Consider the following 21,029-nt stretch of genomic DNA (forward strand, 5'->3'; position numbering starts at 1 on the left):
TTCTAGAGGATATGCCCAGAAAATCTAAGCCCCATTTAATACTGGTTTGAGAAGACAGGCCAAAGACAATGCAGAAGAAATAAAGCAAATAACCAAAGCATAATAGAAACTTTCCGAAATCCAAGTCTTCAGATTGAATCCCAAACAGAATTTCACAAAACCAAATAAACAAACACAGATCTAGTTACAGTCTGATGAAAATTACAAAAACCCAATTATAAGAGAAAAAAATCCAAAAGAGGGGGTAAAAAAGAAAATATTATAAAGGATTACAAATCATATTAACATGAAACTTTTCATTACCAATTGTAAATATTAATAGACAATGGAGGTAAATGGAAATTAAAGCAATCAGATTCCACTACACACCTATTTGAATAGTCAAAATCCAAAACACTGACAACAAATGCTGGCAAGGATATAGAGCAATAGGAACTCTCACTCATTGCTGATAGGAATACAAAATGGTATAGCCAGTTTGAAGATGGGTTGGTGGTTTCTTACAAAACTAAACATACACTTTACTACATGATATAGCAATTATGCTCCATGCTTGGTATTTACCTAGTAGAGTAGAAAACTTATGTCCACACAAAAACCTGCACATGGGGCCAGGTGCAGTGGCTCACACCTGTGATCCTAGCACTTTGGGAGGCTAAGGTGGGTGGATTACCTGAGGTCAGGAGTTCAAGACCAGCCTGGCCAACAGGGCAAAACCCCGTCTCTACTAAAAATACAAAATTAGCTGGATGTGGTGGTGGATGCCTGTAATCCAGCTACTTGCGAGGCTGAGGCAGGAGAATTGCTTGAACCCAGGAGGCAGAGATTGCAGTGAGTTCAGATTGCGCCACTGGACTCCAGCCTGGGTGACAGAGCAAGACTCTGTCTCAAAAAACAACGACAAAAAACAAAACAAAACAAAACAAAAACCCTGCACATGGAAGTTTATACAGGTTGAGCATCCCACATCGAAATATCTGAAATCCAAAATGTTCAGAACACTCAAAACTTTCTGAGCACTGACATGACACTCAAAGGAAATATTCATTGGAGCATTTCAGATTTCGAATTTTCACATCAGGGAGGCTCAACTACTAAGTATATAATGCAAATATTTTAATATGCCAAAAAAAATCTGAAATCGGAAACACTTCTGGTTCCAAGCATTTAACATAAGGGATACTCAACCTGTACTAGAGTTAAGCAGAATAAGGTCAATTTCTTTTTCCATGATAGCCCTTCATTTACTTGAAAACTGTAATTATGCCCTTCCATGAGAGTAATGATGAACAGAGCAGACTGAGGAAGTGAGAATGTGAAATCAGACCAGTTAAGAAGACATTTGAAGACTTCTGAAATTTGTACAAGGCTGAAAATAATAACACAAGATTATGCAGTCAACAGAGGGGAAAAAAGGGATGGCTATGGTTTCATGTAACTACAAATTCGTTTCCAACTGAGAAATGTTCTTAGGAGTTGAATATATATCTTACCTATTTCATTTTAAAATTTACTTTATTTGCTGATACATTTCTTTTATTATTATTATTATTATTATTATTATTATTATTATTAACTTTGGGTTTTAGGGTACATGTGCACAATGTGCAGGTTAGTTACATATGTATACGTGTGCCATGCTGCTGTGCTGCACCCATTAAACTCGCCATTTAGCATTAGGTATATCTCCTAATGCTATCTCTCTCCCCTCCCCCCACCCCACAACAGTCCCCAGAGACAAACCTGAGAAAAACAAGCAATGTGGAAAGGATTCCCTATTTAATAAATGGTGCTGGGAAAACTGGCTAGCCATATGGAGAAAGCTGAAACTGGATCCCTTCCTTACACCTTATACAAAAATTAATTCAAGATAGATTAAGGACTTAAACGTTAGACCTAAAACCATAAAAACCCTAGAAGAAAACCTAGGCATTACCATTCAGGACATAGGCATGGGCAAGGACTTCATGTTTAAAATTTACTTTAAAGTCTAATGGACAGCTTCAAAACCAAGTTCTATACTGACACGGGAAAGTGCTGTCTTAAGAACACATAGAGATCTTCAAAAAGACAATCACATTTACTGAATGGGCCCACCCACACAACTCAGAGAGCACCACACAGTTTTGCAATTATTTTACATACTTTTCTCAGGACTGTGGATATTCTAGAAACATCAACATAGCGCCCACAGAAGTAGTTTAGGTAATATTCCTTAAGGCATCCCTTTAGCATTAGAAGATGATTTACAGTTGAAAAAGCCTAAAGTCTAAAACTTAAATTCATGCTTTGGCAAAATAAGACATACTGCAATAATATCCTAATGTTACTGTCTATATAGCAATGTTAACTCATTAATATTTTCAGAATATTTAGCAGTTTCATTTTGATATTGAGAACACCCAATCATTTTCATCATTACACACACTAAATAATGTATCCTTAATGTTTCTTACACAAGATGTATGGAAAAGTATATGATATAAGCAATACTGAAGATAAATAGGTAACCTATAAGCAAAAAAAGACCTGATTTCAAACCTTGACTTCAACTAGCTCTAAACTGCTTTCTTACTTGTTTTCCAATATACAATATTCACAATCCCAAGGTTGAATATAAATTTCAAGGACCAAAAAAAATGCACCCTAAGTGCATTAAGTTGGAAAAGTTATAATTCATCAAACACTGGTCATGGCTGATTCCTTAAAATAATATATACATTTAAAAAATATACTTATCTTTATTCAACCTGATTGTCTAAAAAACACACAACATTGAATATATGTATAATCATTTCAAGTATTGTATAATTGTTTTCCTTAAAAAGATTTGGGACCTAATTCATATTTATTGAGGTTATAACTAGAAATTATATCTTCCTGGTAACCATAGTATTTTAGAAAGATACAAGGACAAGTGCTTGTCTTCGTATCTTTCTAAAATACTATGATTTGTAATTTTAAATTCCATTTTCATGAACTAATTATAATAAGGGTGAAAATATTTAAAACTAAAAGCAAAGTTTTACTATTCAGGTAAAATTGTCATTGTAATTACATTTATTTGCAGGTTAAACTATAGAAAATTAAAATTCAACTAAAGTAACAACATGGTGTATATTAGAAGGCACGTATTTACCTGACATTGCCCTTGGTGTTTCTGAGAACTGTTGCTGCAAAATTCTGTGTCACACCCACCAAGCTGATTCCATCCACTTCCACAATCTGGTCATTGACTTGTATTCTTTAGAAAGAGGAAAAAATTACCCACAATTAATTTATGTAATAATCATTTCCAACAAATCAGTTGACAAAATATGTCATTTTTAAGATACTCTTTTTTGATCCAAAATCTATCTTTTACATACAGTCAGTCCTGCTTTCTGTTATCAGTGGGTTCCACATTTGTGGATTCAACAAATTGTGGATATAAAATATTTTGAAAAAATAAAAAAGTAATACAATAAAAAGTACAAATTAAAAAACTTAACTACACAGCATTTGCATTGTATTACATATTAGAAGTAATCCAGAGACGATTTAAACTATTTGAAAGATGTGCACAGGTTATATGCAAATACTATCTCTATACTATACTGTAAGAGACTTGAGCATCCGCAGATTTTGGTATCCACTGAGGTCTTACAAAGAATCACCTGTGGATTCCCAGGGATGACTATAGAAGCTCCAGATATTAGTCAAACACTTAATGTTTTAAAAAGACTATTTCCATTAAAAACTGGAAAAAAAGACACAAACAGACATTTCTCAAAAGAAGACAAATGGCCAACAAACATAAAAAAATGCTCCACTTCACTAATCATCAGAGAAGTGCAAATCAAAACCGCAGTGAGTTACCATCTCACACCAGTCAGAATGGCTACTACTAAAAAGTTAAAAAAAAAAACAAAAAAACAGATGCTGGGGAGAATATGGAGAAGAGGGAATGCTTATCCACTATTGGGAGGAACATAAATTAGTTCAGCCACTGTGGAAAGCAGTTTAAAGATTTCTCAAAGAACTTAAAACAGAACTACTATGTGATCCAGTAATCCCATTACTGGGTATATATTCAAAAGAAAACAAACCTTTCTACCAAAATGATACATGCATGTTCACTGAAGCACTGTTCACAACAGCAAAGACATGGAATCAACCTAAATGTCCACAAATGGTGGATGAGATAAAGAAACTGTGGTAGATATACACCATGGAATACTATGTAGCCATAAAAAAGAATGAAATCATGCCCTTTACAGCAACACAGATGCATCTGGAGGCCATTATCCTAAGCAAACTAACACAGGAACAGAAAACCAAATACCGCACATTCTGATTTATAAGTGTAAGTTAAACATTGGGAACTCATGGACATAAAGACGGCAACAATAGAAACTGGGGACTACTAGAGGGGAAAGGAAGAGAGGGAAGCAAGGGCTGAAAAACTAAATATTGCGTACTATGCCTGGTACCTAGGTGACAGGATCATTCATATCCCAAACCTCAGCCTCACACAACATACCCAGGTAACAAATCTGCACATGTACACCCTGAATCAAAAATACAAGTTGAAAAAAAAAATAAAAATAAAGACTGTTTTAAAGGATAGAAACAAGTAATACTAAATGGTGACATTCAGTTTACCAAACATCCATACTCCTATCACAAAAATTGATAACTGCAAATAACATATTTACGTATTTATATCATTTTTGTCCTTAATAACTGTACATAAAACATAAGAGATCCAGATGAAATATGCTTTGGGCCTAATATCTAGTCTCACAACACATCTATCTTCCCTAAGGAAAAACTTAACCAGGAATTACAGGGAATCCTTCCCATTCAAGGTGTATACTTCAAATACGTAATGCTCATTCATGTGCATCTGTATACTTACATATACATACAAGTGTTTGTGTGTGTGTTCATACTTATGTTTATGAGCAGTGTATGTATTGATACTGTCTATTGTATAATACTTTTACATTTCTATACATATTTTGTATGTATCATTTTTATTCTTCATAATGAAATACTTCAAACATGAGAAATGTAGTCAAATAGATAAACTTTCATGTACCCAATACCCACCTTTATAAAATCCTAGCATTGTGCTATATTTGAGTCATATTTTTTCTTTTTTTTTTTTTTTTTTTGGTTTTGAGACAATGTCTCCCTCTGTCACCCAGGCTGGAGTGCAGTGGTGTGATCTCGGCTCACTAAAACCTCCACCTCCCGGGTTCAAGAGATTCTCCTGCCTCAGCCCCCTGAGTAGCTGGGATTACAGGCGTGCACCACCAAGCCCGGCTAATGTTTTTTGTATTTTTAGTAGAGATGAGGTTTCATCATGTTTGTCAGGCTGGTCTTGAACTCCTGACCTTGTGATCTTCCTGCCTCAGCCCCCCAAAATGCTGGGATTACAGGTGTGAGCCACCACGGCCGGCCTGAGTCATATTTTTTCTAAAGAAGCACATTACAGAAAAGTTGAAGCCCATTTATTATTTGTCTCTAGTTTTATTCCCTTCATTGCTTATACAGAGGTAATCACCGTACTAATTAGATGACGGGTTGACGGGTATAGCAAACTACCATGGCACATGTATACCTATGCAACAAACCTGCATGTTCTGCATATGTACCCCAGAACTTAAAGTATAATCTTAATAATAATAATAAAAGAATAAAGTGTTTGACCTTTCTACGGATTTTTTGAAACAGGATCTATATATATGCATGAATAGGCATAATTTACATACAATCGTTTATTTTCAAAAATTATGATGTATACCTCTCTTTCTGCAACTTAGTTTGCTTCATTCAGCATTACATTTGAGATTTAACCATGACTATTATAACTGTAAATCTACCTAATTTATTTTAACAACTATATAGTATCATCTTTTATCAAAATCCCAAAATGTATTTATTCATTATTTTGCAGCTGGACAATTGTGTTGTTTTCCATTTTAGCTACAATAAAATATTGCTGTAACAGTCAACTTCTTACATGCCTCCTTATGCACATGAATGAGTTTTCTCCAGGATATATACCCAGAAATAAAATTCCTGAGTCAAAGAAAAGAATATAAGTATTTTCAATTTTATTAGACATTAACAAATCTCCATGCCCTCAGGAATAATTGGTATGCTCAGATCCTTTAAGTACTGCCAATCATATAGGTGTAAAAAGATATTACAATGTGATTTCAATTGCATTTCACTGATTACTAGTGTGGGTAAACATTTTTTCATATGTTTATAAGTCACCTGTCTACTTCCACAAATTGTCAAATCATTTCTTTTACCTATTTGTTACACTGTTGTTGTTGGGTTAGTGACTTTCCTTATTAACTTAAATGAGATGTCTTTATATATCTTGTATATTAATATTTCCCTAAACATATTGCAAATACTTTCACCCTATCTGTAGCTTGTCTTTTTATATATCTTTGAAACATGGTGGTTTAGAGGAAAATAATTTTCTAAAGTATATCCACATTTGTAAGTAGGTATTTTTTTGTGTTTTGTTTAAGAAGTAGTTTTCTGCCCAAAGTTTATTAAAAGATTCTATATTTTCTTCCCTTTTTTGGGCGGTGGGGGATGGGGTCTCACTATGTTGCCTAGGCTGCTCTCAAACTCCTCGTCTCAAGTGATCCTCCTGCCTTGGCATCCCAAAGTGCTAGGATCACAGCTGCGAGCCACTGCTTTGGGCCTATGTTTTCTTCAAAATGCATTAACATTCTGATTTTCTGTATTTAGGTAGTTATCCACCTGGAAATTTTCTAAAATTATAATATGTGTTGGCAATCTAATTTTATTTTTTTTCAAATGTATAAACAACTGGCCAAACAACATTTAATAGAGTCCATTTTCCCCCCAGAGTTAAGTAGCGCAATATATGCCAAGTTTTCAAACGTGCATCATCATGTTTATAGGTTCCCTATAGGTTCTATTTATCTCTTTGTTTATCCTTGCATCAATGCTACATTGTCTTAGCTAATAAAGCTTTATAACTAGTTTTTGCATTTCATAGGGCAATTCTCCTAAAATGGTTAATTTTCTTCAAATTTGTCTGAGTCATTCTTGATCCTTTGCTCTTCCTAATTAGTTTTGGGCTTATTTACCAAGTAATATGAAAATATTTGTTGGAGTTTTAATGAAATCATACTGATTTTAAAGATGCCCTTGGGGAGAACTGACAACTTTATCATATTGACTTTTCCCTTCAAAGAAAATTTGAGTGTTACCATAAGCACCCCTGGGTAACAGTGGCATAAATCACATTTTGATCCCAAATGTTAAGAAAAGTTATTCAAAGCTTGGAAATAAGGTCAAAAGTAGGGCAACATATTCTTTCAATGTCATATGAATGCATTAACAGATCCACATAAGGATAATTAAGGGAAATGTACTTATTTGATTCACTGTTTACTACTGATTAAAGATTCTAATTATAGCAGCAGCCACTCTAGACGGCCTGCCGCTGCCATCACGCCGACTGCAGCAGGGAGGTGCCGCCGAGGATACATGCTCCATGGAGCTCCAGGCAGCAGGGGACAAGCGTAAGCCCTTCTTCTTCTGAGATGGGGTGGGAACTCCCCAGGTGCAGCTGCAGCTGCCCAAATTGCAGCTGCAGACCTGGGCCTCTGGCTCCATGGAGGAGGCAGGAGCCTCACCCTCCTGGGAAGGGCTGCAAGTGCCCGAGCTGTGGCTGCAGAATGGAGCTTCCCTGTACTTTTGGGGGACCAGGAGCCCCACTCCTCTAGGGTCATGGGAGCAGCCCATATTGCAGCTTCAGACCCAGGTATCCCTGCACTCTGGGGGGGAGGGGGTGGAGCTGAGAAGGCCCCCCTGCCCCCTGCAGGCTCAGAAGTGCCTGCTCCCACTGCTTGGCTTCTCCCTGCTGTGGGCACCTGCTCCCATCTTGGAGCAAATCGGGGTCAAGCCCATGTGCCATGAACAGCAGGGGGAGGCAGACAGATACCTGAGCAAAAGGGGGCAGATCCCTAAGAGAAGGCCTGAAGCCTGGGGACAGGACTGCCAGTCCTGCTGATTTGGAGGGCAAACTCGTGGTGGTTTTTCCTGGATCTGTCCATGGCTGCCCATGGACCAATCAGCATGCACTTCCCCTCTATTAGGCCTATAAAAGCCCCAGGCTCAGCCAGAGCAGAGCAGATGATGGATGACCAGCTGCAGAGAAGAGCTACCCTTTCTGCTGACAGCAGGAGATGTCCCAACAACCAGCAGAAGAGAGGAGCTACCCATTCTAGGGCCTCTTCTCCGCTGAGAGCTTCAGAAACCTGCAGAGACATTGAGACTACCAGCTGCAGAGTGGAACAATCCACTCCAGGGCTGCCTCTCTGCTGAGAGCTAAGAAGACAATGAGATGACCTGCCTGCTAGGTGGAGCTTCCCTCTCCAGGGTCTCCTTTCTGCTAGAAGCTGAACAGTCATTGGAACACCCTGGCTGTGGAAAGGAGCTACCCTCTGCAGGTCTCCTGTGTGCTGTTCTATTGATCAATAAAGCTCCCCTTCATCTTGCTCATCCTCCACATGGCTCTGTACCTCATTCTTCCTAGTTGCAGGACAAGAACTCGGGACCTACTGAATGGCAGAGCTAAAAGAGCTATAACACAGGACTGAAACATGCCCCCTGCTTGCCACATTGAGGGCAAAGAGAAGAAGAGAAGATCTGTGCCTTCTCAGGCAGCCCAGACCTGGGAGCTCCCTGAGCCAGGGCTGTGACTCCCTCTTTGGGGTCCTGTGGTGCCTAGTATCTCCAAGCTTCCAGGTGCCACTGCATTTCCCGGTGCCAGCTGGGGAAGCTGCCTGCAGTGCACCTGGTCTGGCCACAGCCTCATAGAGAGTCAGTGCCCGTGCCAGCACCTGTAACTGCCCACCCCAATGCAGCAGCCAGCATGTCTGATTGCACTTTGGCTGAACCCCATGCTCCTTCACACACCCCTTGCCACTCCATGCCTGACTTGCCCTTGGCAGGTATGGGATCCAGGCCAGTAGCATGAGCCAAGTAAAGCCTGCCAAGCCAAGTAGGCAGAACAAACCCAGCGGGCCTAAGCAAGACTTCGGCAAAGACATCACCAGCCAGAAAAACAATATCCCAAGAATCTTGTGACACTAGGCATAGTGAAGTTCTTTATTAATTTGCAGATTTCTATCCTGGTAAATTCTAATATTTTCAACTATTAAAAAAGATAATCCCCAAAATAATGCTTTATTGTCATGTAAAATATTAAATAGATTGTATGTAACTTAGCTATATTATTCTAGCATAAATTAACTTGTCTTTAAGAAACTAGTTCCTAAAATGCACTTTGAACCATATTTATAATCTCACTAGTCCTCTACTTAATTAGGAAGTGGAATAAAATATTTGATATATTTTCTTTTTATATTTACAAAAGTCACCATTTAAATTCTTTGAATATTAACATGTTACACTTTTGGAGGATCCACTGAGACACTAAAGTGGGTTCATAAAGCCAACCAAACTGTGATAGCACAGAAATGTACTTCAGGAGCTGTTTAGGAGGAGGGACTTCTTTTCTTTCTCCTCAAAGTGATTCTCAGAAAGCAACAGAGTCCTGGTGCAGTGGCTCATGCCTACTATCGAGCACTTTGGGAGGCCAAGGTGGGAGAATTGTTTGAGCCCAGGAGTTCAAGATCAACACAGGCAACATAGCGAGACCTCATCTCCACAAAAAATAAAGAAATTAGCCAGGTGTGCTGGCATGTGCTGTGCTTTTTGTCCAGCTACTTGGGAGGCTGAAGTGGAGGGATTGCTTGAAACTGGGAGGTCAAGACTGAATTAAGCCATGATCCTGCCACTATACTCCTACATGGGGGAAAGAGCAAGACTCTGTCTCAAAAAAAAAAAAAAAAAAAAAAAAAGGGCAATAGAACTTTACCTTTGCTGTGATGCTAGTCCACTACAAGTTGGCTTTTTTCTTTAAATTTTGAATTTTTCATTTTCTTTTCTAGTTCTTCACCATTTTGGTTCTGGATATAGTTTCCACTAGAAGATGATAATGATGATAATGATAATCCCCATGCATAGCATTAATAATTGGGAATGTAATTTTATAATCTGAACTTTAGAGACCTCTGTTAAGATTAAAGGGATTTCTTGTCCTTTATATGTGACATGACAAGGAATGAGAGTTGCCATTTTTTTAATTCTTTGTTTCTCAATTTGTGCATCCAAATAATTTCATAAAATGTTTTATAACTACTAGAAGGGAAAATAATCCTTTGAAATCTTGAACAGTGAAATTTTGGTGTTTCCCTGATTACTTAACCTGTTGCAGAGATTGTATAATTAAAGCTACAATTTTCTCTGTGTTGCTATAACTCAGAAGTCATTCTCTCTCATTCTGTATGAAGTATTTTCCTAAGAAGAGTATTAATAAATAAAATTTAGAAGTCTCTGAATTTTAAGGAGCTAAGATATAATTGGTTTACACAGTATAAGTTCATGAATCTATAGTAATATCTAAAGAAAACTTCAAATGTACTAGTAATTTAGGGAAAAAATTCTTAAAGGATCTGCTAGCAGCGTAGAAAGATTTTAATTTATGAATCTAAATTCATGCAATAAAAGTGAATCTGTGTAGACTATGTGTTAAGCCACAAAACAAGCCTCAACAAATTTTTAAAAAATGAAATCACATCAACTATCTTCTCAGACCACAATGGAATATAAAAACCAGTAACAAGAGAAACTTTTAAAAAAGTACAAATACAAGAAAATTTAAAACTATGCTCCTGAACAAACACTGTATCAATGATGAAATTAAGCAGCAAATATAAAAATTTATTGAAACAAATGAAAATGGAAACACAACTTACCAAAACCTATGGTAGATAGCAAATGCAGTGCAAAGAGGAAAGTTGATACCCATAAACTACTACATAAAAAAGATACAAAGAAAAAAACCACAACTAAAAATTAGTAGAAGGAAACATATAATAAAAACTACAATTAAACAAAATGGACACTAAAAAAGCAACTAAGAAAAGGATAAGATCAAAATAAACAAAACCAGAAACAGAAACAGAAAACAGACATTACAACTAATACCACAGAAATACAAAAGTTCATCAAAGACTATTATAAGCAACTAAATCCTAATGAACTGGAAAGTTGGAGGAAATGGATAAATTTCTGGATACACATATATAGCCTACTGAGAGTGAATCAGGAAGAAATAAAAAACTGGAACAGATCAATAATAAGTAATGAGATTGATTCAGTAATAAAGTCTCCCAACAAAGAAATGTCCAGGACCAGATGGCTTCAATGCCAAATTCTACCAAACTTTCCAGCAAGAACTAACAACAATTCTCCTCATTCGATGCATGTAAGAGAGTATCACATGTACCCCATATATATGTACCAATATAAGGTATCAATTAAAAACTGTTTAAAAATTTAAAGCTAAAAACTGATTCTTTGGACAAATCAGACTGATTTAAAAATTTTGTCTGAAATACATAGCTGTGTTTTCTCCATAATTTTGTACGGATGTTGAGTTTCTGTTTTCAGAAAAGACTAGTTAACCTGAACTTCTTAAAATTCTGATAATAGTGTATTGATCAGATAAGCTAATGATATCCATAACTAAAGTTTAAAATGATAAAAAACTAAAACAGACTGAACTGAATCATGATTCTAACAATGTTTTATATCAATAATTACATTTTTTAGAGTGTCCACTTAAATGTGATTCATAAGATTCTTGTGTACTTATCTTCAAGATCTTGAATAGCAAGCATAGTGCTTACAGTGTACAACTCTGCTTCTTACCTTAAAATGTTACGACGTTACCATGATTTTACATCACGTTAATGAATGTGCTCATTCTTGACACTTGATGAAGACATAAATATAATGTATGTGAGGCTGGGCGTGCAGTGGCTCATGCGTGTAATCCCAGCATTTTGGGAGGCTGAGGCGAGTGGATCATTTGAGGTCAGGAGTTCGAGACCAGCCTGGCCAATACGGTGAAACCCTACCTCTATTAAAAATAAAAAAATTAGCCGGATGTGGTGGCAGGTGCCTGTAGTCTCAGCTACTTGGGAGGCTGAGGCAGGAGAATCAGTTTGAACCCAGGAGGTGAAGGTTGCAGTGAGCTGAGATAGTGCCACTGCACTCCAGCCTGGAGGACAGAGTGAGACTCTGTCTCTGTCTCAAAGAAAAGAAAAAAAAAAAAAAAAGGTGTGGCTGTAGAGAATGATATTTCCTAGTCATCTAAATTGCTTGTGCATGATAGGCAATTATTATCAAGTTCCTATCTACCAGAGAATGTTAAATAGAAGTTAATTAACAATGGTAATATGGGTAACTGAGTCTATTTTAGCAGGCATAGTTTTAAGAAAAAGTGTAACTATGTAGGTGATGTAATAGGATGTTTATTTTTCAATTGAAAGGACAGAAGTTTAGTTCTCAGATAAAGTGAAAGGTTGCTCCAGAATTAAGAAGAAACAAAATGAGGACAAAAACTTGAGCGTACATAGTGAGGTGAGGAAGGTTTAAATAAGAATTTTTATTTGCCTTGATTTATAACATATGGGACAAAACGGAAGCTATAAATGGGTTAAAAATTTGACACAATTCACTCAGCTTTCAAAGCCTTATAATATAAATTAGAAAAAAGAATGCATGGATCTTTACCATAAAATATTAACTTAATGTAAATATAGAATAGATTACATATTAAAATAACAATTTATCTGGAATTATTTAGTATTTTCTTATCAAGGGATTTTAAGAGATTATGCTTCTCATCAGAATGATTTTCAGGCCAGGTGCGGTGGCTCACTTCTGTAATCCCAGCACTGTGGGAAGCCAAGGCGGGTGGATCACGAGGTCAAGAGATGGAGACCATCCTGGCCAACATGGTGAAACCCCATCTCTACTAAAAATACAAAAATTAGCCCCGCGTGGTGGCACGCACCTGTAGTCTCAGCTACTTGGGAAGGTGAGGCAGGAGAGTTGCTTGAACCTGGGAGGTGGAGGTTGCAGTGAGCCGAGATTGTGATACTGCATTCCAGCCTGGTGACAGAGTGAGACTCAGTCTCCAAAAAAAAAAAAATTCTCAGTACTATGTGTTGACTTTATCATTTTCTTTATTAATGTAAAAAATAAAAACAAACTTATAAATAAGGAAAGCTTCCTACAGTAACATTACCCTTCTCCTACCTGTTTTGGAAATTAATAAACTTTCCTTTTGTAGAGTATTTTTATGTTCAGAACAAAATTAAGTCGGAAATTTGGAGAGTTTCTCTACAGATCCTGTCTGTACACATGCACAGTCTCCCCCCATCAACCCATCAACATCTTACATGATAGTGGTTCACATATTACAGAAAAAAAAAAAAAAACCTTTAAAGACACATCATTATTGTTCAAAGCCCACAGCTGACATAAGCATTCACTCTTGGTATTGCACATTCTATGGGTTTTGACAAATGTATGATGGATGACACGTATCCACCATTATAGTATCATATACAATGGTTTCATTGCCCTAAAAAAATCCTCTGTGCTCCACTTAGTCATCCCTCCCTCCCACCAAATCCCTGGCAAACAATGATCTTTTTACTGTCTTCATAGTTTTGCATTTGCAAGAAGGTCAGATAATAAGAATTATAAAGTATGTAGGCTTTTCACATTAGCTTCCTTCATTTACTGATATGCATTCTTCCATGTCTTCCCATGGCTTGACAGCTCATTTCTTTTTAGCACTGAATAATATTCCAATGTCTGGATGTACCACACTTTTTACATTCACCCAGTGTAGGAAATCCTGGTGGCTTCCAAACTGGAGTAGTTATAAATAAAACTGCTATAAACATCTATGTGTAAGTTTTTGTGTGGACAAAAGTTTTCAGCTGGGTGAGATCATCAGAGTGTGTTTATTTTCATTAAAGAACTGTCAATCTGTCCCCCAGAGTGGCTGTACCATTTTGCATTCCCACTAGCAATGAATGAGACACCTTATTGCTCTACATCCTTGTCAGCATTTGTTGTCAGTGTTTTGAATTTTAGCTATTGTAACAGGTATATAGTGGTATCTCATTATTGTTTTAAATAGCAATTCTCTCATCACATGATATTAAACAACTCCTTATATGCTTACTTGTTTTCTGTATATCTTCTTTGGTGAAATGTATTATCAGGTCTTTTGAGCATTTTAAAATCAAGTTATAGTTTTCTTATTATTTAGGTTTTAAGAGCTTTTTGTATATTTAAATAACAGTCCTTTATTAGTTTTATCTGTTTTAAATATTTTGTCCTAGTCTATAGCTTCTCTTCTCATTCTGTTGACACTACTTATCACAAAACACAAGTTTTTGATTTAAAAGAAGTCCAGCTTATCAATTATTTCTTTCATAGATTATGCCTTTGGTGTTGTTTCTAAAAAGTCATTGCCAGTCGGACGCGGCGGCTCATGCCTATAATCCCAGCACTTTGGAAGGCCCAGATGGGCAGATAACAAGGTCAGGAGTTCGAGATCAGCATGGCCAATATGGTGAAACTCCATCTCTACTAAAAATACAAAAAAATTAGCCAAGCACGGTGGCACACTCCTATAATCCCAGCTACTCAGGAGGCTGAGGCAGGAGAATTGCTTGAACTTGGGAGGTGGAGGTTGCAGTGAGCCGAGATTGTGCCACTGCACTACAGCCTGGGCGACAGAGCAAGACTCCATCTCAAAAATAAAATATAAAAAGTCATTGCCATACCTAAGCTTACCTAGATATTCCGTGTTGTCACTTAGGAGTTTTGCTTTTGCATTTTACATTTAGGTCTGTAATTCATTTTGAGTTAATTCTTGTGAAGGGTGTAAGGTACTTCTTCAGATTTTTTTTTTTTTTTTTTTTTTAAGCAGGGGAATGTCCAGTTATTCCAGTACAATTTGTTGAAAAGACTGTCTTTTCTCTAATGTATTGCTTTTGCTCCTTTGCAAGGTTCAGTTGAGTATAGTTATGTGGGTCTATTTCTGGGCTTTCTGTTCTGTTCCACTGATATCTTTGTCTATTCTTTTGCCAGTACCACACAGTTGATTACTGAAGCTTTATACTAAATCTTGAAGTCAACTAATGTCACTCCTCCAACTTTGTTATTTCCCTTAAATATTAAGTTGGCCATTTTGTGTCTTTTGTCTTTCCATATAAACTTTAGAATCAATTTGTTGATATATACAAATTAACTTGCTGAAATTTGGATTGAAATTTCATTGAATCTTTAGATTAAGTAGGGAAGAACTGACATCTTCTTATACATGAATGTAGAATATCTTACCATTTATTAATTATTTGATACCTTTGATCACAGTTTTGTAGTTTTCCTCATACAGACTTTAGATTTCATTAGGTTTATACCTAAGTATTTCATTTTTAGGGGTGCTAACAGAAATGAATTTTAATGTTTTTAATTTCCAATTCTACTTGCTCATTGCTGTTATATAGGAAAATGAATGACTTTTGTATAATAAGCTTGTATTCTGAAACCTTGCTATAATTGCTTATCAATTTTCAGAGGTTTTTTACTCTATTTTTGAACTGTTATACATAGACAATGATGTCATTGTGATCAAAGACTTTTACTTTTTCTTTCCAAATCTGTGTATTGTTCATTTATTTTTCTTATCCTACTGCATTAGCTAGAAAACAACTGTAAGAAAGGATATCATTGTCTAGTTCCTAATCTTAGCAGGAAAGTTTTTTAGTTTCTCACTATTAAATATAATGTTAGCTCTAGGTGTTTTGTAGGTATTTTTTTTCAAGTTGAGAAAATTCTGCTATATTCCTAGTATACTTAGAGTTTTTCTCATAAACGGATGATTTTTGTCAAATGCTTTTTTCTGCATCTACTGATAAAATCATGTTATTTTCCTTCTTTAGCCTGTAGATGTGATGGACTGTACTCATTGACTTTTGAATGTTGAACCAGCCTTGTATACCTGGGATAAATCCCACCTGGTCCCTGTATATAATTCCTTTTATATGTTGTTGGACTCGATTTGTTAATATTTTATTGACATATATTTGTATATATCAATATACATATTGATATATATTTGTTTTTGCATTTATGTTCATGAGAGATATTAATCTATAGTTTACTTTTCTTGTAACGTTTTTGTCTGATTTTGGTGTTAGAGTTCTGGTGGCCTCATAGAATGGAACACGAAGTATTATCTTTGCTTTTATATTCTGGAAGAGATAGGAGAGGATTGGTATACTTTCTTCCTTAAGTGTTGGGTAGAATTCACCAGTAAATCCACCTGGCCCTATGTTGCTCTCTCTTTTTGAAGGTTGTTAATTTTTTTTTTTTTTTGTATTTTTAGAGAATTGGGGTTTTACCATATTGGCCAGGCTGGCAATAAACTCCTGGCTTCAAGTGATCTGCCCATCTCGGCCTCCCAAAGTGCTGAGTTTACAGGCATGAGCCGCTGTGCCCAGCTGGTTGTTAAATATTGATTCAATTTCTCTACTAGATATAGGCCTATTCAGATTGCCTATTCTTGTAAAGTTTTGACAGATTTACACCTTGGAAAAAATTGGTCTGTTTCATCTTGGTTGTCAAACTTGTGGGCACAGAGGTGCTCATAATATTCTTTTATTGTCCTTTTCGTGCCCATGCCATCCACAGTGAATTGTCCTCTCTCGTTTTTAATATTACTAATTTGTGTCATCTCTCTTTTTTTCTCAGCCTGGTTAGAGGCTTATCAAAAATACCAATCTTTGCTAAGAACCAGCTTTTGGTGTTACTGACTTTCTCTACTGATTTCCTGTTTTCAATTTCACTGAATTCTGCCCTAATTTTTATTATTTCTTTTGTTCTCCTTACTTTGGATTTAATTTCCTCTGCTTTTTATAGTTTCCTCATGAAGATGCTTAGATAGCTGATTTTAGATCTTTCTTCTTTTCTAATACATATGCATTCAATAATATAAATTTCCCTCAAAGTGCTGCTTTTACAGCATCCCAAAAATTTAAATATGATCTATTTTCATTTTCAATGAGGTCAAAATACTTTCTAAAAAATGACTCTTCACAACAAAAAAAGAAAATTTCAGGCCAATATCCCTGATGAACATCGATGCAAAAATCCTCAATAATATACTGGCAAACCAAATCCAGCAGCATATCAAAAAGGTTATCCATCACGATCAAGTCAGCTTCATCCCTGGGATGCAAGGCTGGCTCAACCTACGCAAATCAATAAACGTAATCCATCACATAAGTAGAACCAATGACAAAAACCACATGATTATCTCAACAGATGTAGAAAAGGCCTTCGATAAAATTCAACACCCCTTCATGATAAAAACATTCAATAAACTAGGTACTGATGGCACATCTCTCAAAATAATAAGAACTATTTATGACAAACCCATAGCCAATATCATATCAAATGGGCAAAAGCTGCAAGCATTCCCTTTAAAAACTGACACAAGACAAGGATGCCCTCTCTGCGCTCTCCTATTCAAAAGAGTATTGGAAGTTCTAGCCAGGGCAATCAGGCAAGAGAAAGAAATAAAGGCTATTCAAATAGGAAGAGAGAAAGACAAATTGTCTCTGTTTGCAGATGACATGACTGTATATTTAGAAAACCCCATCATCTCAGTCCAAAAACTCCTTAAGCTGGTAAGCAACTTCAGCAAAGTCTCAGGATACAAAATCACTGTGCAAAAATCACAAGCATTCCTATACACCAATAATAGACAAACAGAGAGCCAAACCATGATTGAACTCCCATTCACAATTGCTACAAGGAGAATAAAATATCTAGGAATACAACTTACAAGGGATGTGGAGGACCTCTTCAAGGAGAAAAACAAATGACTGCTCAAGGAAATAAGAGAGGACACAAACAAATGGAAAAACATTCCATGTTCATGGATAGGAAGAATCAGTATCATGAAAATGGCCATACTGTCCAAAGTAATTTACAGATTCAATGCTATTCCCATCAAGCTACCATTGACTTTCTTCACAGAATTTGAAAATCTACTTTAAATTTCATATGAAACCAAAAAAGAGCCCATATAGCCAAGACAATCCTAAGCAAAAACAACAAAGCTGAAGGCATCATGTTACCTGACTTCAAATTATACTACAAGGCTGCAGTAACCAAAACAGCAAGGTACTGGTACCAAAACAGATATATAGGCCAATGGAACAGAACAGAGGCCTCAGAAATAACACCACACATCTACAACCATCTGATCTTTGACAAACCTCACAAAAACAACCAATGGGGAAATGGTTTCCTATTTAATAAATGGTGTTGAGAAAACTAGCTAGCCATATGCAGAAAACTGAAACTGGACCCCTTCCTTACACCTTATACAAAAATTAACTCAAGATGGATTAAAGATTTAAATGTAAGACCTAAAACCATAAAAACACTAGAAGAAAACCTAGGCAATATGATTCAGGACATAGGCATGAGCAAAGACTTCATGACTAAAACACCAAAAACAATGGCAACAAAAGCCAAAATTCACAAATGGGATCTAATTAAACTAAAGAGCTTCTGCACAGCAAAAGAAACTATCATCAGGGTGAATAGGCAACCTACAGAATGGGAAAAAATTTTTGCAATCTATCCATCTGACAAAGGGTTAATATCCAGAGTCTACAAAGAACTTAAACAAATTTACAAGAAAAAAACAAACAACCCCATCAAAAAGTGGGCAAAGGATATGAACAGGCACTTTTCAAAAGAAGACATTTATGTGGCCAAAAAACTTATGAAAACAAACTCATCATCACTGGTCATTAGAGAAATGCAAATCAAAACCACAAAGAGATACTATCTCACGCCAGTAAGAATGGCGATCATTAAAAAGTCGGGAAACAACCGATGCTGGAGCAGATGTGGAGAAATAGGAATGCTTTTACACTGTTGGCGGGAATGTAAATTTGTTCAAGTATTGTGGAAGTCAGTGTGGAGATTCCTCAAGGATCTAGAACTAGAAATACCATTTGACCTAGCAATCCCATTACTTGGTATATACCCAAAGGATATAAATCATTCTACTATAAAGACACATGCACACGTATGTTTATTGCAGCACTATTCACAATAGCAAAGACTTGGAACCAACCCAGATGCCCATCAATGATAGACTGGATAAAGAAAATGTGGCATATATACACCATGGAATACTACGCAGCCATAAAAAAGGATGAGTTCATGTCCTTTGTGGGGACATGGATGAAGCTGGAAACCATCATTCTCAGCAAACTAACACAGGAACAGAAAACCAAACACCACATGTTCTCACTCGTAAGTGGGGGTTGAACAATGAGAACATAAGGGCACAGGGAGGGGAACATCACACACCAGGGCCTGACAGCGGTGAGATTACAGGTGTGAGCCGCCATGCCCAGCAATTTCTGTCTTTTAGTAGATGCATGTAAACCACTGACATTCAAAGTGATTAACTGATGTACTTAAACCACTGACATTCAAAAGTAACAAATATTGACTAATATCTATAATATTTGCTACTTTTTTCTATTTGTTGCCTTTGTACTTTGTTCCAAATTTTGTCTTCATTTCTTTTTCTGCCTTTTGTGGTTTAACTTTTAATGAATCTTGAAGACTGAATTTTGGGGCTGGTTTCCCATGCTCATTCTCATGCTTATTTGCATCCCTTAAACTTTAATATAGTTGGTCTGCGCCACTAACAATATATTCACTGCAGACAACATCAGTGATGAAAAGGTGAGAAGGTATTGTTTTCTGTTTTATCTTAGCTCTTCTACTTATAAATATCAGGTGATCTCCTCTAAAGAAGTGGCATTGTATTATTTCCCTGAATGCTTGAAATGTTTATTACATATTTAGATTTGGGATAGCTAGTACAGACATTTATACAGTATTCTTCCAATCCATGAACACGAGGTATCTTTCCATTTATTTGTGTCTTCTTCAATTTCTTTCACCAATGTATTACAGTTTTCAGTGTGCATATCTTTCACTTCCTCAGTTAAATATATTAAAGTATTTTATTCTTTTTGATGCTATTGTAAATGGGATTGTTTTCTTAATTTTTCAGCTAGTTCACTGTTAGTATGTAAAATACAGCTGATTTTTGTACATTGTCCACTCAGTAAAGTTGATCCTGCAAGTTTGCTGAATTTATTTATTAGTTCTAACAAATTTTGGTGCATGCTTTAGCATTTTCTTTAATCAGGTCATGTCATCTACAAAAGGAATAGTTTACCTTCTTCCTTTCCAGTTTGGATGCCTTTTACTTCTTTTTCTTGCCTAATTATTAGGCTAGGACTCCAGCACTATGTTGATAAGTGGCAAGAGTATTTGTGTCTTATCCCTGATCTTAAAGGTAACGTTTTCAATTTTTCACCATTAGTATGATGTTAGCTGTGGGCTTGGCATATGTGGACTTTATTGTGAAGCGGTACATTCCGTAATAGAAAACAACATAGAGGTTCCTCGAAAATTAAACTAGAACTACCACATGATCCAGCAATCTACTTCTGGGAATATATCCAAAGGAAATACAATCACTATGTGGAATCACTATTTTCCATGTTCATTGCAGCATTATACACAATAGCCAAAATATGAAAAAAAAAAAACAACCCAAGTGTCTGTTGATGGATAAATGGATAAAGAAAATGTAATTTTACACACGCGCACACGACAAAGTATTATTCAGCCTTAAAAAAGGAAATCTTGTTATTTGCAACAACATGGATGAATCTGGAAGACATTATGCTAAGTGAAATAAGTCAGACACAGAAAAATTCTGCATGATCTCATATATATGTGGCATCTCAAAAAGTCAAACACACAGAAACAGAGTAGAAGGCTGGTTATCAGGGGTTGGGGGGAGTGGGGCAAATGGGGAGAGGTTTGTCAAAGAATAGAAACTTTCTGTTATAAGATGAATAAATTCTGGAGACCAAATGTATAGCATAGTGAGTATAGTTAACAATAACGTATTGTGTACTTATAATTCA

At 36.2% G+C, this 21,029-nt stretch overlaps 1 protein-coding gene across 17 annotated transcripts in view; it reads right to left on the minus strand.

Moving 5' to 3' along the window:
* PPP1R9A (protein phosphatase 1 regulatory subunit 9A) overlaps positions 1–21,029 on the minus strand; it is a 390,995-nt gene that overhangs the window by 133,099 nt on the left and 236,867 nt on the right. For all 17 annotated transcript variants that reach the window (XM_063726078.1, XM_054559470.2, XM_054559467.2 and 14 more), the window contains exon 5: positions 3,140–3,244. In XM_063726078.1, the coding sequence (XP_063582148.1) occupies positions 3,140–3,244 (105 nt within the window). The remainder of the gene's footprint in view (positions 1–3,139; positions 3,245–21,029) is intronic.

Source organism: Pongo abelii, chromosome 6 (genome assembly GCF_028885655.2).
Source record: "Pongo abelii isolate AG06213 chromosome 6, NHGRI_mPonAbe1-v2.0_pri, whole genome shotgun sequence".
NCBI lineage: Eukaryota > Metazoa > Chordata > Mammalia > Primates > Hominidae > Pongo > Pongo abelii.